The sequence below is a fragment of the Meriones unguiculatus genome, chromosome 4, assembly GCF_030254825.1.
Source record: "Meriones unguiculatus strain TT.TT164.6M chromosome 4, Bangor_MerUng_6.1, whole genome shotgun sequence".
In the NCBI taxonomy this organism is placed as follows: domain Eukaryota; kingdom Metazoa; phylum Chordata; class Mammalia; order Rodentia; family Muridae; genus Meriones; species Meriones unguiculatus.
In genome coordinates, this window is record NC_083352.1 from 90,061,443 (window position 1) to 90,078,154 (window position 16,712).

Below are 16,712 nucleotides of genomic sequence, written 5' to 3' on the forward strand. Positions count from 1 at the left end.
TAGCAGGACCCATGTAGTAAGGCCAGCACATGCTTTGTGGTTCCTGTAGACTTTATTCACAAGAATCTTTACGGATAGGGATTCTGGGTACACTTGACCTGTACGCAAAACTATGAGGTGTCTGTGTGTATTTTTTTGCCTTTTAGTTCTGAATGAGGCCTAGTCAGTGAACGAAACTCTCTTCCTCATTTATTCTGCACCAGGGCCCTTTCCACAGCCACTGTTGGCACTTCAACAAACAGAAGCTTTCATAAACCAAACCAAACCAAACCACCAACAAAAACACTCAAACATTAGCAATGACTGAAATTATTCCCATTTAAAACTCATTTTTTTCCACAGCCCTATAGCATTGCTCAAAGCTGTCCTGAGCACAAGTGTTAGCATGGAAAACAGATACTAGGAAAATCAATGGAACAAACACTGCAAACCTCAAACTTGAGCAGAAGCACAAAACTGCATCCACACCCTCTCCATAAGATAAAACCTTATACCATTTTGGCACTCCTGCCTCTGCTTCTACACTTAGTATTGTAGCATCCATTAACATACGCCCTTCTTTTTTTACCTCCAAGGAATAGTCAAGATGAGCCTTTAGATTTTCCACATCAGGACATCACTCAACAAAGGAAACATTAAAGCAATTACCTTTGCAACACAATTTACAGCAGAGGTTGGACCTTCTGACACCTTCCAACCAAACCGCTTCCTTCATTTCTTCCAAAACCGAATTCTAGCCAGGTATAGTGGCAAATGACTTTAATCCCAGAATTTGGAAGGCAGAGGTAGGCGGATCTCTTTGAGTTTGAAGCAAACTTGGTCTACATGGTGAGTTCCGGGATATGCAGAGCTACACAGTGAAACTCTGTTTGAAAAACAAAACAAACAAACAAACAACAAAACACAAAGACTATACTTCTAGGGCTAAGGAGAAAGCTCAAGAGTTTGCTCCACAAGCCTAGTGACCAATGTTCAGATTCCTAGAACCTGCCTAAATGCTAGCTGTGCATACCAGTATGCCTGTGGTTCCAGCAGACAAACCCAGAGGACCCCACAGCACGCTGGCTACCAGGATTAGCCATGTCAGTGAGCTCTGGGTTTGAGTGGAGACTCTGCTTCACTGAATGGGACAGAGAGATGAAAAAATGATTCTCACTGTTACCCTCCGGCCTACCCATGCCCACCCCCATCTGTGTATGCAAATATGCATACACAAATGCATAGCTCACACACAAACACATTTATGAAATGTGGGGGAAACGGTGTTAGGCTTACTATCCTAACCACAACCAGAAAGGCATTTCTGGGTAACCATTCTAATGGTGAGGGCCCAAGAGTATTCATGTACTCAGAAGTGAGCAATGTCTAAAATGATGAGATTTTGTAAAGAGCTTTCAATTCTCTGCTCCTCCCTAAGACAGGGTTTCTCTGTGTAGCCCTGGTTATCCTGGACCTCTCTCTGTAGACGAGGCTGGCCTCTAACTCTCAAAGATCCACCTGCCTCTGCCTTCCAAGTGCTAGGATTAAAAGTGTGCATGACCACACATGGCCCTCAATTTTCTTAATAGGTCTTATTGACTTTAAGACAGAAGAGACAGTCTCAAGCCCGTTTTCAATATACTTTCTCCTAACTATAAACTATTTTACCATTTTGAGAATTCCCTCCAAGGCACTGTTCCCTAAATTTCTTTAGGGCCTAAAGCATCATTTCTGTATCTGTCCCTCTCAAGTTTCCCAACTGCACTGGACTTTCTTGGAGGACTTGCCTGTTTCTACTCACACTGCACTCCTCCATACCCTTCTCATACCATGGCATCACTCTTCTACTTAAAGGACATTTGAGACAACACCTTCAAAAGCCATTTTCCCATTTTAAAATTATTTTCAAGACAGGTTTCATGAGTTTCATGAGGCTTATCTTAAACTAACTATGTAGTCAAGGAAGACCTTCAACTTCTGATTTTCTGCCCCTGCTTCCCTAGTGCTGTGACAACAGGTGTGTGCCACCACACAGGGTTCATGCAGCGCTAGAGATGGAACCCAGGGCTTCACGTACACTAGGAAAGTGCTCTACCAACTGAGCTACATCCCTACATCCCCTCTTAAACCTTATCAATTTGCGTAGCTCATTTTTTCTTTTATTAAGGTAAACTCAAAAATGGGTTTTTCTGAACTTTCTGGACATACACACGCCTATAGAATTCTCATCCTGGGGCTGGGAGAGTCTAAACAATGTCTTTTACACTCCTCATAAGATCATAAAGACAAAACAAAGTTTGATTCTGCCAAAATCTACCCTGGGTAACCAATGGGTTTATGAAGACTATTCACAGAACATGGGTGAGGAGTTCTGAGCAGGAGCCTTGGTGACCTTCAAGTGCCCAGCATGGATGAAAGCTTGCCCATGGCTGCACAGATGGGTTTCCTTCCTAGTCCTTCCCAGCCTGTATACTGGAGCTCCTCAACACCACAGCTGGGGCAGAATGGCATACAACTGGTTGGGAGGAGTGGCTGGATACTTGGGTGAGAGACCTACAGTGCTCCCATCCCTCCTTCCAGGAGGGAATATTAACAGTCAACAGGCTCAGTTGTGGTGTGGACATGGGCACACCTGAACTCCTGAAGATGGTGGCAGTTTGGCATGGAAGATGGTTTTGTATAATATATACACACTGACTTCTTTTTCTCAAATTTACCAAAGATTAGACCCTGCTATCTTTGATGACATACACTTATTAGATATATACAATAATTAATTATGAGCTGGGCACAGTGGTGCATGCCTTTAATCCCAGCACTATGGCAGGCAGAGGCAGAAGGATCTTTGAGTTTGAGGCCTGCCTGATCTACAAATCAAGTTACAAGACAACCAGGGCTACACAGAGAAACCCTGTCTTGAAAAGTGAAAACTAACCAAACAACAAATTCTAGTGCTTTAAAAGGTCAGTGTCTCAGAGGCTGGAGAGATGGGTCAGTGGTTAAGAGCACCTATTGCTCCTGCCGAGATCATGAGTTTGGCTCTCCCCACATGGTGCCTCCAAACCCTCTGTAATTCCAGTTCCAAGGAATCCGATGTCTTCTTCTGATCTCTGAGGGAACTACACATGCACATACATGTGCATTTGTGCACATTTATATAGAGAGGCCAGACATTCATATACATGAAATAAAGTAAATAGAATATTAACTTTATTGCAATAAAGTTCAGTGTCCCCTGATGGACATGATGGTGCACTTTTTAAAAATTTTTTATTTTATGTGCATTAACATGCAGGTGTCAGATCCCTTGGAATTGGTCTTACAGACAGTTTTGAGCTGCCATGTGGGTTCTGGGAATTGAACCCAGGTCCTATGGAAGAACAAACAGTGCCCTTAACCACCAAGTCACCTCTCCAGCCCAGTAGGGCACTATTCTAATCCTAGCACTCTGGAGGAAGAGGCAGGTGGATCTCTGTGAGTTCAAGGCCATCCTGGTCTAAAAATAAATAAATATATATATATATATATGTAAAAGTTCAGTGACTTTTTAAATTATCCAGTCTCTGAACAATAGATGTCATTGTGATTTATTGTCATGAGCCAGAAACAGATGCATTTGTCTTTTCACAGCATCAGAATTTATTGACTAACAATACATTAACAGAGTTATGTCAGTTTCATTGGCTGCAACAAAGTAATTCTGACCCCAGCAATCCTAGGTCCTTTTATTCAAGGGTTACTAGCATTAACTCATAGATCACACACTACCCTGACCTACAATGCTATATTTATGCACATTACAGCATGGCCACAGAGTTACGGGTGCTGCAGAGTTCAGAGAGGCTCTCCTGAAGTTGAACTGACCACTCTCAGTCCAGCAGGGGCCACAAAGAAGTCCGACTAGACACAGACACAGCTGTTCAGGCTCAGAGCTGTCAGTACAGACCCAGGTGTCTGGCTATTTCAAATGTGGATCTGAACTGAACATGATGGAGAGCCTGCGCTGCTGGGGTCTCAGACAGAGGAGGAAGTCTTTCAGTTGAGCCAGTTTCTTAGACAGGCCTCCTGACAGTGGGGTGTCAAAACTGGAGTCCTCTGTAAGTTCCTGGTGAGGGGCTTACACCTGGTGAGCTCCTGTGAGCAGTGTCTCTGCTTTGATTTGATAGTCACAGGCAGCACTGCTCATTCACACAAAACAAATCATTTATCAGTTTGTATATCCTCCTGTGCCTATAGACAACAGTTGCTGACTTATGTGAACACAGTGTAGAGTCACTTTTCCTTGACACTTAAGCTCAATGTGATCAAAGTGTTGAATGGGCTGAAAGTAGAAATTCTACAAAACAGAGAAAGCCAGAGGAGGCGCATACGGTTACACCTGAATTATTTATCAAATTCTTACCAATTCTATCCTACTAAAAGACCTTTTTGTTTACTTGAGACATGGTCTCCCTCTGTGAAACCTGCTTTATTCATCAGGCTGGTTTTGAACTCAGAGAGATCCATATGCCTCTGCCTTCTGAGATTAAAGGGGTACACCACCATGACCAGACTTTCTGCAAATGCTTCTTGATTTCATTTTTAAGCACACACCTGAGGGTGGAACATTAAAGTAGGCATATACCCAACTACTCAGCTGTCACACCCAGGCCAACCTATTTTTTTTTTTTTAGTATTATTAGTCCCTCTGGGAATTTTGTATGCTTTGATCATATTTAACCTCCTCCTCCAACTCTTTCTAGATCTGTGACCCCTTCCCTTCCCACCCAACTTTGTACATTTTTCTTATTTGCCATATTTTAACCTCTCTCACCTCCTTTAATACTGCAATAGATACTTAACTCCCTTTAGCCTTCAGTCTTCTCCCTTTGTTTTTCATTTTACAGTGAGTAAGGGTCACATATACAGCCCTGGCTGACCTAAAATTACATAGAGCAGGCAAGCTTCCCACTCACAAAAATCCATTTGCCTCAGCCTGAATGCTAGGATCAAAGGCACATGTCATCATGCCCAGCTGTAATCTTTTTTCTTACAGGCACATCAGATTAGGGCCCACCTGAACAATTTCATTTAGCTTTAGTTATTTCTGTAATTACTGTAATTATCTCTCCAAATGCAATCACAGTGCATTTGAGGCATATGATTTAGTCCATGACAAGGACACTCTTATTCCAAACTCTTCCTCAGATTTCCGCAGGTCTCCACTGCTCTCCTTCTCAGGAAGAACCCAATAAGGCTGGGATTAGAGGTGTGCCCCACCACACCAGGTTCCCTTCATTCTTGAGTGTTCTTATATACAAATCTGGAAACACTCCAATTAAAGCTGCTGGTGGCTCTAAACCCCTTAGATTAGTGAGAGCCTGTATTTTGACTCCTAATTTGCCTTTACATAGATTCATAGTGCTCAACATGCTTGGTCATATTTGTCACCTACCAGAACTATCTAATTTCCTTTTGTTTCACAAATGCTTCCTACCCTTCAACAGCATGCCCAAAATTATCTTCTGAGAACAATGTTGACACTTCTGAGCAAGACTAACTTGTAATACAGGATCTTTTAAGGTGGAGAATACTTCTGCAGCAATTAGGAAAGATAGGAGATGCAAGTGAAGATTTCAATACTTACTGGGTAGATGGGAGCCCTGGAGACCACACATACAACTCAAGATGTGTAAACAAGGAGACAGGGAAGGACCTATCAGCCTTTCTTAGGACATACCAATATCCAAATATATTTCCTGGGGAGAGTTTTAATTGGTAGGCTTAAAGTAAGTAGGCATGAATCCCAGGAAGTCACACTGTGACAGAGTAATCAGTTGTGTCATACCTGCACAGCCTGTGCTAAATGTGAAGTCAGCATGGCTAGTCAAATGGAGGGCATCTAGCTGTCTATTAGAGGAGCGGTCATTACACAACTGTAGAAAGCACAGCTGTAGAAGATGGGTTTTTTCTTTTTCTTTTTTTTAAAGATTTATTACATATACAGTATTCTGCCTGCACACTAGAAGAGGACACCAGATCTCATTATAGATGGTTGTGAGCCACCATGTGGTGGCTGATAATTGAACACAGGGCCTCTGGAAGAGCAGCCTCTGAGGCATCTCTCCAGCCCCCAAAGACACAACTTTAAACCCAAAAGAACATGACTGCTCCTAGGTCTGGTGGAGGAGAAAGTTTATTGTAGACAGTCAGAGGCAGCCATCTGGGGAGTCCAGAGTGGACAAGACCCTGAACCATGTGAGGAGACAGGGAGGAGAAAGGGGAAAGAGGAGTATGGATCAAGACAGGTAGCCTGGGCCAGGAGACTGACCAAGACAGTGGCTTAGCTAAAATGGCTGGATTATCTAGGGAAGGGCAGCCAAGCTCCTGGACTGGAGAAATTAAGGGTAGGGGCCCGGGTACCCTGGCCATACCTTGTAACAGGCAGGGACTGAGGGATGCTGGAAGAACCTGGCAGTGAGGTCCACTTTGATGTGTTACATAAATTACTTCAGGTGCTTGTTCAGGGATTTGAGACTCAAGAGTAATAAAATAGAAAAGAAAATGCACAACATAATCCATTTTTGTTTTCATGATTCTACCAGTCTCTCACAAGCACGCATGTGCACATGTGTGACTGTGCATGTTGAGGCCAGTAACTAACCTATCTTCCTTAATCATACTCCCATCCTTTTTGAAAGTCTAAGCCTGGAGCTCACTGATTCAATCAGGTGCGATTTGGGAATCTTCCTGTCCTTGCCTCCCCAGCACTGGCAAGTATGCTACACTCAACTTCTTGTGTTTTGTTTTAGTCTTTTTGAGAAAGGTCTCACCAGGTTTACTCTGGATGGCCTGGAACTCACTCTGTAGACCAGCCTGGGTCTCGGGATTGGTTCGAGTAGAGATGTGTATCAGCACAAGGAGCCCACATCTGGATTTCTCCTTGGTTGCTTAGGATGGAATTTAGACGGGGCCTGTGGCGCGTTTGCAGCCCTGACAGACCTGGGAACACACTGTGTAGACCAGGCTGGTCTCCAACTCAGAGATCAGTCTGCCAGCTTTCCTAGCACTAGGACTGAAGGCCTGCGCCCCCACACACAGCCTTGTTACTATCCCCGTGTCTTCTCCTTCAGCTTTTATCACTAGTCCCTGAAAACAGCCTTGTTTTCTTATTACGCAGCCCACCCTAGACTTGCCACACTCACTCCTGCCTTGTGCTGAGATTACAAACATGTGCACCTACCACACCTGACCGGAAGTAGGGTAGCGAACAGGAGTTTGTCCCTAAGGTACCCGCGGGACTGACCAGGGCTGCAGCCTGCGGCCTACGAGGCATGGAGGCGACTACCAGTGACAGTTGACTAACCGAAGGAGCAGCGGGTCCCAATAGACCGCATGACGGCCTAGCGCCGGGAAGCCAGGGGCGCCTGCCTCGTTTTTTCCCCAAGACGAGAAGAGGCAGCGAGGGAATTGCTGAGGGTTCGCTTCGCGCCTCTCCTCACGCGAGAACGCGGTGGAGGGCAGCCTGAGGGAGCGGAGCCGAGTGCGCGTGCGCGACAGTCTCATTTAGCCCGCCTGTCTGCCAAGTGGCCGCGCCCCCCAGCTGCGTCCACCACGCATGCGCACCTACCTCCCGCTGCCCTGCCCTTCGAGCGGGTGGCCCATCCCTTCCACCTTAGTGGGGGCCTGAGCCTCCTGGAGTGGCCGCGTGCGCGCACGCGCGCTCGCGGGACCGCCCTCCCAGTGACGTGACAGCCCACTCGGAGCGCTCCGGCCCTGGCTTTCCTATCTCCCGCTCCAGGAATCCGGCGTGATGGCTGCCGCGGTGCCGGACGCCGTTTCGCTCTCCCCGCTGCTGTCCATTCTCCTGGGCCTGCTGCTCCTCTCTGCTCCGCATGGCGGTAGCGGCCTGCACACGAAGGGCGCCCTTCCCTTGGACACAGTCACTTTCTATAAGGTAATGAGGGCTGGGGGTCGTGCGCAGCTGCAGGTAGACGTCCGTGGGAGCGCGCGCCCATGGGGACGTTGGGCCCCGGGGGGGTGGCAGCAGGCAGTGCTTAAGGACCATCCCTAGACAGCCTGTCGATCCGTAGGCTCAGTGTTGACAGAGCAGGGGCGCACCCTGACCGACCCCCCTCCCGGCACCCTTGCGTTTGCTTTGCAGCCGGGGTCCACGCTACCGCCTTTTACAAAAGAGCCACCAAGACGAAGTCAAGGGAACTAAGTGTCCGTTCCCTTTATCTATTGGAAAAAGACAATGCCGGGAGAGATCCAATCCACGAGTCCCAAGTGGAAGGCCGGAGGGCGGGGCGAGGTCGACGCTCCCTGATGGGGTGGGGGTGGCGAAGAGAACTCCGCGTGTTTGCATGCGAGTCCGCTCCCCCTCCTCTCGGAGGATGGATTGAAGCCTACTTGGCAATGTGCAAAACCATCTTCAGACAGCACGCGGACCCCTACCAAGTGTAAGGATGCGAAGGTGCAGGGCTGCCGCCTGTAGACAACATCTTGGGGCAGAGAACGAAACTGACAAGACCAGATCAAGGCACGAAGGAACCTTCACTACCCCCAGCAATTTTCACAAAATTTGCTATCTAGGTCTGGGTGAATGGACGGTGGAAATGTTGAAGTCCTATTGCAGTGGCCTCTGTGGACCCAACTCCTTCTCAGGCGTCTGTCTAGCTACCAGCAGCTTCTCGCTTCCTCTGTTGGGCGAGCTAAGGGTGGAGAGAAGTAGTCATTTTCTTATTTTGGTTTCATGTGAGGAACTGAAAAGCAGAAGCAGAAGAGTATTTTAAAGGTGCTGTCTCGAGTGGTGGTGGAACATGTCTATTTTGGAGATGGTTGCTGTTCGGACCCGAGACATAGAGCCCATTCAAGGTTCTTAGGAATTAAAAAAACGAACAAACTGCCTAATTGCTTGTTAAACATATTAATCACCCACTCAACTCTAATAGCAATCTAGTTATACCACAGTCCAAGTGTGAATGTACCAGAACACAGGCCGTGGTTCTTTCTCTATTTTTAATTTTAATTTTTATTAATTGCACTTTATTCACTTTGTATCCCCCCCTGTGGCTCACTCCCTCCTCCCCTCTCAAACCCACTCTCCCTCCCCCTTCTCCACACATGTCCCTCCCCAGGTCCACTGATGGGGAGGTCTTCCTCTCCTTCCTTATCCTAGTCTATCAGGTCTCATTAGGAGTAGCTGCATTGTCTTCCACTGTGGCCTGGTAAGGTTGCTCCCGGCTCAGGGGGAGGTGCAGGCCATGGTTCTTATTCTTAGAAATTTGCACCGAATTTTAATCACTCCAGGCTCCTCCATCTTTACCGACTGCCTCCCTGCTCTAGACTGTCACTCACCTTCCTCCTGGCACCTTGAGATTCCACTTAATAGACTAACAAGTCCTATAAGGAATGCCCCTTGTAGCCTCTCATTTCCTAGCTATTTACCCCCTTTTCTAATCTGCTCCAGCCAAAACAAGCCTTCTCTCTGACTGTCCCTAGTTCACAGCTGCTAGCACATCTGCACTGGCTGCCTTGTGACTAGAACATTCTTTGCCTAGTCTTTGAAATAGGTTACTTTTCATTGTTCTGTCTTAGGTTAAATATTATCTCGTTGAGTCCTTTCTTTGTTTTCTCAGACTCCCAGACTTGAATGTCAACCCTTTTGCTGTTTGTTTCCCCTTAGGGCACATATCACCTATTACTTTTTTCTTGTCATTCATATTCCCCATAGTAGAATACTACATGTCTATTAGGTACCTGTTCTTTTTTTGAGGGGGGACAGGGAGATTTCGAGACAGGATAGAGGCAGCTGTCCTAGAACTAGCTCTGTAGACCAGGTTGGCCTTGAACAGAGGTCTGCCTACCTCTGCCTCTCACCCCAGTGCTGGGATTAAAGGCGTGTGCCACCATCAACTAGCTGTATCTGATTTATTTTTCTGACTCTATACTTCGACCCAGGTTATTAATATGACAGTTGATCTGGTGGTAGGCTGTGTTCCTGTGAATGAACAGGTGTCTCCTCCAGTCTCTTCTAAACTTTACTGTCTTCAGAGACAAGAGGCCTCTCCTGGTGTTTTGTCCAGGAGTCTTGTTACATAATCTGCCTTCCAATGATTTTCATCTTGGAAAAACATTCTCTCATTACTTTGACTCTCACTTGAAGGCTTCATTAGATGAGAGGCCCCGTGCTGTTCACTGCTATGTTCATTTAGGATGTGATAGGCTCTTAGCAGATTCTTATTTGGTGAATAGATTTTTCAGTTAGACATGGTGTCACACACAGCACAGGGGAGACAGAGACAGAAAGTCTGGCCATGAGTTCAAGGCCAGTCTGGTTAACTTAATGAAACCTTCTTTGTCTTAAGAAACCCAGTGAAGGACCTACGGGATGGCTCAGCAGGTAAAGGCACTTCCACAAAGCCTGATGGCCAGACTCCTCTGGACCAATATGATGAAAGGAGAGAACTGACTCCCACAAGTTGTTCTCTGACCTCAGTTCCTGTGTTTGTATGAGGGTACCCACACACATACACACACACTAAACAACACTACTGCCTCCTGTTAGCTAAAATTTACCTTTCTACTCCAGTGTCCCCATGGCTACTGGTATTCTGTATTATAAATGTAGGTCCCGTGGTAGGGACCCTGCGTTGTGCTTTTGAAATATCACCCCACTTCTATACTGAGTCACAACCATGTAGCATCAGATCTCCAATAGTACACACTCTGTTCACATTAGTGTCTATCATAGGCCAGACACCAGGACTTGAAGAATGCACCAGAACACAGGCCATGGTCCATATTCTTAGAAATGCACGTTAGTAGAAATGACAGAAAATAAGCAAATACAGTTTCAGAGAGAGAGATTGGAGAGCATTAAGGAAGTAAAGTAAGAGGTGGTTGGCATAGTCCTCTTTACTAGAAGCGGACATCTGAACTGAGCCTTGAATGATAGAGGCAGCCAGAAAAGAACTCAGGAAAAGGCTTCCAGGCAGCAACAGTTGGAGCAAGTGCTGAGCAGAAACAAGGCCACCTGGGCCACAGGGATATGATCTGATTTATATTTTCAGTCTCTCCTGCTATTGGGCCCTTAGAGCTCTAGACTTTTTGCTATCAGTGACCTGTTCCCATGGCTTCTGTTCTTCATGTACCTAGGCAATGTTAATATCCTTTAAAAATGTAAAACCAAGTGAATGTAAAAAACAATGTCTTTTTACCTTCAGTGTTTGCCTGTGATGAAAACATAGCAGTTATAAGCATTAAAGGTTGGAGGAGGCTGGAGAGATGGCTCAGTGGTTAAGAGCAAATGCTGCTCTTAGAACCCAAGTTCAGTTCCTGGTCCCCATGTCAGGCAGCTCACAGCTGCAAGGGATCAGGCGCCCTCTTCTGACCCCCTCTGGTACCTGTATTCAGATACATAGCCACACAAATACACATAATTAAAAATAAAAAATTAAGTTGAAGATGGGAAGGCAGTATTACTGATCAAAGCTAGTTAGATAAAATGTGTGCATTTAAAAGAAGCCACCAAAGGAAGTCTTTCAGTCTGCAGTAAGTTCAATGTAGACTCACCATTAGGACCCCCTGAAGCTCCCTTCCTAGTAAACTGAAGGTGATCTGAGTTTGTATGCTCAAACAAAACACTAGGGCAGTGATATCACGAATAAGTAAGAGGGGGCTGGAGAGATGGTTCAGCATTTAAGAGCACTGGCTGCTCTTCTAGAGGTCCTGAGTTCAATTCCCAGTAACCACATGGTGGCTCAAAACCATCTATAATATGATCTGATGCCCTCTTCTAGTGGGCAGGTGTACAAGTAGATAGAGCACTCATCTACATAAAAATTTTTTTTTGGTTTTTTAATTTATTACAATTTATTCACTTTGTATCCCAGCTGTAGCCCTCTCCCTAGTCCTCTCCCAGTCCTGCCCTCCCTCTCTCTTTTCCTCCCATGCCCCTTCCCCAATCCATTGATAGGGGAGGTCCTCCTCCCCTTCCATCTGACCCTAACCTATCAGGTCTCATCAGGACTGTCTGCCAAATAAATAAATCTTAAAAAAATAAATAAGAGGCGCTGGGCTTGCTGGCACAAGCCAGTGATCCCAGCACTGGGATACAGAGGGCAGAGGGCAGCCTGTCTACAAAGTGAGTCCAGGACAGCCAAGGCTACACAGAGAAACCCTGTCTCCAAAAACCAAAAAAGAAAAAAAAAAAAAAGGCGGGGGGGGGGAGGAAAAAACAGCTCAAGAGTCTGTCAGCTGATGTGGTTTACCTGGGGCATGGGGTAGGTTTCTGAAGTACTAAGCAAAGTGTGGTGATGCATGCCAGTACCCTCAGCACTTGGAACGTGGAGACAGAGGGTCAGTGTAAGCCAGCCTGAGTTACACAGACCATCTCCAAAAAAGAAATTAAAAAAAGGCATATAGTACTGGCATATGCTATACCAAGAACAAGTTCTATAGGCATGGTAGGCAGAGAAATGAGACACAGAAGGCTACATTGTGAGTAATTCCGAGTAGACAAACCAGGGCAACATGGAGGATACAGGAGGATGGTTTGATGGTACAGGTCTTCCTTTTAGGCAAGGTACCTGGACAATAATGGTGGCTAAGTAGCACTGTTATTTCTTCGCTGACAGGTTTCCCCATGTAAAACAGCCTAACCTCCATCTTGTCCTTCTGCTTCTGCTTCCTGAGTGCTGAAATATAGGTGTGCACATGGCTGAACTGTAGTTGTTAAGATTCTGAAATATTTTCATTAAATTAACTTCATCACAATTAAAATTCTGACCTCAACAGTTTAAAACAGAAATGTAGCTAAATGGTACTCTGGTCTTTTTAAGAGAAGGTACTGACCCAAGTCTAGCCTTTTACCAACCTTCTATCTGTTGAACTCTGGCCTCCATGGCCAAAGCATCTTGGATAGTTTGGACACTTTATGTGGCTGTTTGCTTTTTAGCAGATTTGTGGTTTAGTATTAACTGAAATGGCAAACATGGCAAGGGAAAACAGAGTGCATGCTAAGGTCTTAGAATTATTCAGACACTGGAGGGGAAGGCCGTAGCTCTGTTCACCCACAACTCTGGTTTTTTTTTTATGTGTTTGTTTGTTTGTGGAGACTACATTTCTTTGTGTCCTTGGCTGTCTTGGAACTTACTCTGTAGACCAGGCTGGCCTCAACTCAAGAGATCCTCCTGCCTCTGCCTCCCAAGTGCTGGAATTAAAGGCATGCTCAACCATTGCTAGACTTCCAATTGTCTTGCTAGTCCAAACACATACCTACTGTAAAGGAAGCATGTCCTACACTTTAAAGAACCAGTGAATGAGAGCATAAAACAGCTTGTTTTCCACCGTGTTTCTTAAACAGGGGCCCCTTGGGGAAAGTAATTAGCCCCAAATGTCCCTAAGCACCCGACTTGCTCAGCTCTATGCACCCTCAGGTCATTCCCAAAAGCAAGTTCGTCTTGGTGAAGTTCGACACCCAGTACCCCTACGGTGAGAAGCAGGACGAGTTCAAGCGACTGGCTGAGAACTCAGCCTCCAGTGATGATCTTTTGGTGGCAGAGGTGGGAATCTCAGGTATGGACAAGTCCAGAATGACTGGGGATGGGGCTGGGAGGAAGGAAGTTAGGGCGCCTTTCCCTGCTGGGAGGGGGAATACATACCTCCAACCCATTACCCTGGAGAATTTGGTCGTGCGGTCTGTCAGGGTCTGGCACCCGCAGCAAGCTGAGGCAAAGCAGGTGCTGCCCCAGACCAATATAACTGCCTGTCTTGAGAACCAAGGCTGTTCTTGCAAGGCAGAGGTCGGGAGGAGCACCATCCTCTTGTCTTCATTTCAGTTTTTATGCCACAGCATTGGGTTCTGGCATTTAGCTGAAATGAACCCATGCCACCACAAATAGAAGGGCAGTTTTCTGCCTTCGTGGTCACCTGCATCTAGTGGCGACAGTCCAGAGATCTGTAGACACTGAATTTCAGTCCTGTCTTGAACACTGCATGAGGAGAAAGATGTACCATCACCTCAGCTGGGAGACCCCAAGCTCCAGGGCCTTACCTGTGTCCTCCCAGCAGTCTGGTGGCAGTAGAGCTGGCTGGCTGGCACATTTCTCCAGGGCAGTTAGTCAGGTGACTCAGTTTCCAGTCTGTTCCCTCAGAGCTTGCTGAATGACTGCAGTATGGCCAACATTCATCCTGTGTCTGTTATGTGCCAGGCCACTATCTGCTTTCCATGAATTTTGTCCTGACACCTCAGTGAAGGAAGTACTATGGGACTGTCACCTCAAATGCTTAAAATTTAATGGGGCAGATAAATACCAGATGTAGGGGCCTGGAGAGATGGCTGAGCAGTTAGGAATACTGACTAATTTTCCAGAGGGCCCAGGTTCAGTTGCCAGCACCCACATAGCAGCTCACTTGTCTGTCATCCAGCTCCAAGATCTGACACATACATAAACGTAGGCAAAACAGCAATGCACACCAAATTAAAATAAATTATTAAAAAAAAAAAAAAGCCAGACTTAGGACTCCAACCCCAGGCAGCCATGACCTACTAACAGACCTCAGACTGGAGACTACTACTGCCCATTGGGAAGGGCGTCAGAGCTACCGCCACACATTAAACACTTCATTCTTCCAAATGATGTACACATTCCCTCCCAGGTCTCCCTACAGATTTTGTGTGGCAGCCAGAGTTCACTACATGCTCCCTTTTCTATAAAGCTATAGCCGAATGTGCAGCTCAGTCCCTGCCAAACCTTCCCCCAGCTCCTCCTGTCAGGTCCCACAGCTGCCTTCATAGATCACATGAGCTTCCTAGTCTCAAACTGTGCCACCATCCTATTTGTTAGGGTCTCTTCACTCCTGTCTCATTCTTTACCCTGCAGCATCACAGAGCTTGACATCTGAACCCTCACAAACACAACAGGTTCTGGCACATGGTGGAGACAATAGTGAGAAGATCTCATTTCCAAAAAAATTTAAAAAGGCAGAGTCACTGAATGACACAAGTAAAGCCACACCGCTAAGGCATGTTAGGAAAAGAATTCAGACCCAGGTCTCTGATGGATCGTCACATTAAACTACACACACAGCCAACCTTGGAGTTTCTCCCTCTGCTCAGGAGGTCCCATAGCAGTGCTCTGCTAGTTCCTCACATTTTGTTTCTGTTCACAGACTATGGTGACAAGCTGAACATGGAGCTGAGTGAAAAGTACAAGCTGGACAAAGAGGACTACCCAGTGTTCTACCTCTTCCGAGACGGGGACTTTGAGAACCCTGTCCCATACAGTGGGGCAGTTAAGGTTGGAGCCATCCAGCGCTGGCTAAAGGGGCAGGGGGTCTACCTAGGCATGCCTGGTTGCCTGCCTGCCTATGATGCCCTGGCAGGCGAGTTCATCAAGGCCTCCAGTGTAGAGGCCCGCCAGGCCATCTTGAAAAAGGGGCAGGAAGGCCTCTCTGGTGTGAAGGAAACTGAGAAGAAGTGGGCCAGCCAGTACCTGAAGATCATGGGGAAGATCTTGGACCAAGGTGAAGACTTTCCTGCCTCAGAGATGACTAGGATCAGCAAGCTGATTGAGAACAAGATGAGTGACAGCAAGAAGGAAGAGCTGCAGAAGAGTTTAAACATCCTGACTGCCTTCCGGAAGAAGGGGGCTGAGAAGGAGGAGCTGTGACAGGGCATGAGGGATTTCCAGGGTTTGCTGAGGGCGGGAAGGGGAGAGCTTACCTGCTGACTGTGGGGCTCCTGTGGGGTGTAAGGGGCAGTGGAGCAAAGCAGTACTGAGCCAGAAACCTGAGCCCTGAATATGCCTGGACATTCATGCTGCTGAGACCATATTTAGGACATCTCTAGAGCCAGTCTGTGGAGAGCCTGTGCGTGTGCTCAGTCAAGATGGCTGTTGAAATACCCCTGCAGAAGAATTGGTGCTACAGAGGGAGGTACTGCTCAGGTCCTTGACGAGTGTAATTCTGTTCAAATAAAGTCTGTTTTGGTTAGATGGTTTTCTTTTCAGATTGTACTTTTGGCCTATGATTAGAGTTCAGTTTTGAGTCTAAGCTTTTGTGGATTCTGCTCTTCAAGGGAACTCTTCCCTGCACAAGGCATAGCCTTGTTTCTTTCTTCTGCTGTCCACTCTCAGAAGAATCATTTATGGCAAGGTACAGGGTGCTTCTACCTTCTGACTTATGGTTGAACAAACAATGGGGCATTATGTTTCATGCTTTCTCTCTACAGAGCAAATTCTTAGTTTTCCTGATGTACTGTTTGAGAATTTATACAATCTAAGCCAGCTGTGGTGACACATCTGTAACCCAAGCAACAGGGAGGTAGAGGCACAAGGATCAGGAGTTAAAGGCCAGCTTCAGCTACAAAGTGAATCTGAGGACTAGCCTGGGCTACCTGAGACAGGCTGGGCTCCAGTTGGTAGCCCATTTTCTTACCCCAAGAGCTCTGAAGCAGGACCAAATTAATGGTGTCTTCTATTTAAAGCTGAATCTGCTTAAGAGATTTGCATATGTCAGAGAAATGCAGTCTCCCCACATACTGCAGCCAGATGCTTCCTTCCAATAACACTGGCCCAGGGCAGTAGTCAGGCTGCAACTATGGCTACCTAGAGTCTGTTTTCCTAGCATCACACGGCTACATACAGTGGAAGGGAATTCCTTAGTAACCTGAAGGAGCAAACACTGGATCCAAGATAAAGAATTTTATTCTAACGAACCTGGACATTTTCTCAAATAGTTTGGAGAGG

At 46.4% G+C, this 16,712-nt stretch overlaps 2 protein-coding genes across 4 annotated transcripts in view; one reads left to right on the plus strand and one right to left on the minus strand.

Annotated features, from left to right (window-relative positions):
* The window catches only part of Tmem116 (transmembrane protein 116), a 97,981-nt gene extending 90,303 nt beyond the window's left edge, over positions 1 to 7,678 (minus strand). Inside the window, exon 1 of one of the 3 annotated variants that reach the window (XM_060382471.1) lies at positions 7,589 to 7,678. Coding sequence is in view for 1 of the 3 variants with exons in the window: in XM_060382468.1 (XP_060238451.1) it covers positions 7,265 to 7,294 (30 nt within the window). In the remaining 2 variants the exon portion in view is untranslated. Of the gene's footprint in view, positions 1 to 7,264; positions 7,484 to 7,588 lie in introns of those variants that run through there. The other 2 variants (XM_060382468.1, XM_060382470.1) reach the window with 2 other exon arrangements.
* Positions 7,679 to 7,756: 78 nt separating this feature from the next.
* Erp29 (endoplasmic reticulum protein 29) lies at positions 7,757 to 15,957 on the plus strand. The gene is made up of 3 exons (XM_021633169.2): positions 7,757 to 7,915; positions 13,401 to 13,539; positions 15,136 to 15,957. Exons 1-3 carry the CDS (start codon positions 7,772 to 7,774, stop codon positions 15,633 to 15,635), a joined length of 783 nt encoding a protein of 260 aa, XP_021488844.1. The 5' UTR covers positions 7,757 to 7,771; the 3' UTR covers positions 15,636 to 15,957.
* Positions 15,958 to 16,712: the final 755 nt, after the last annotated feature.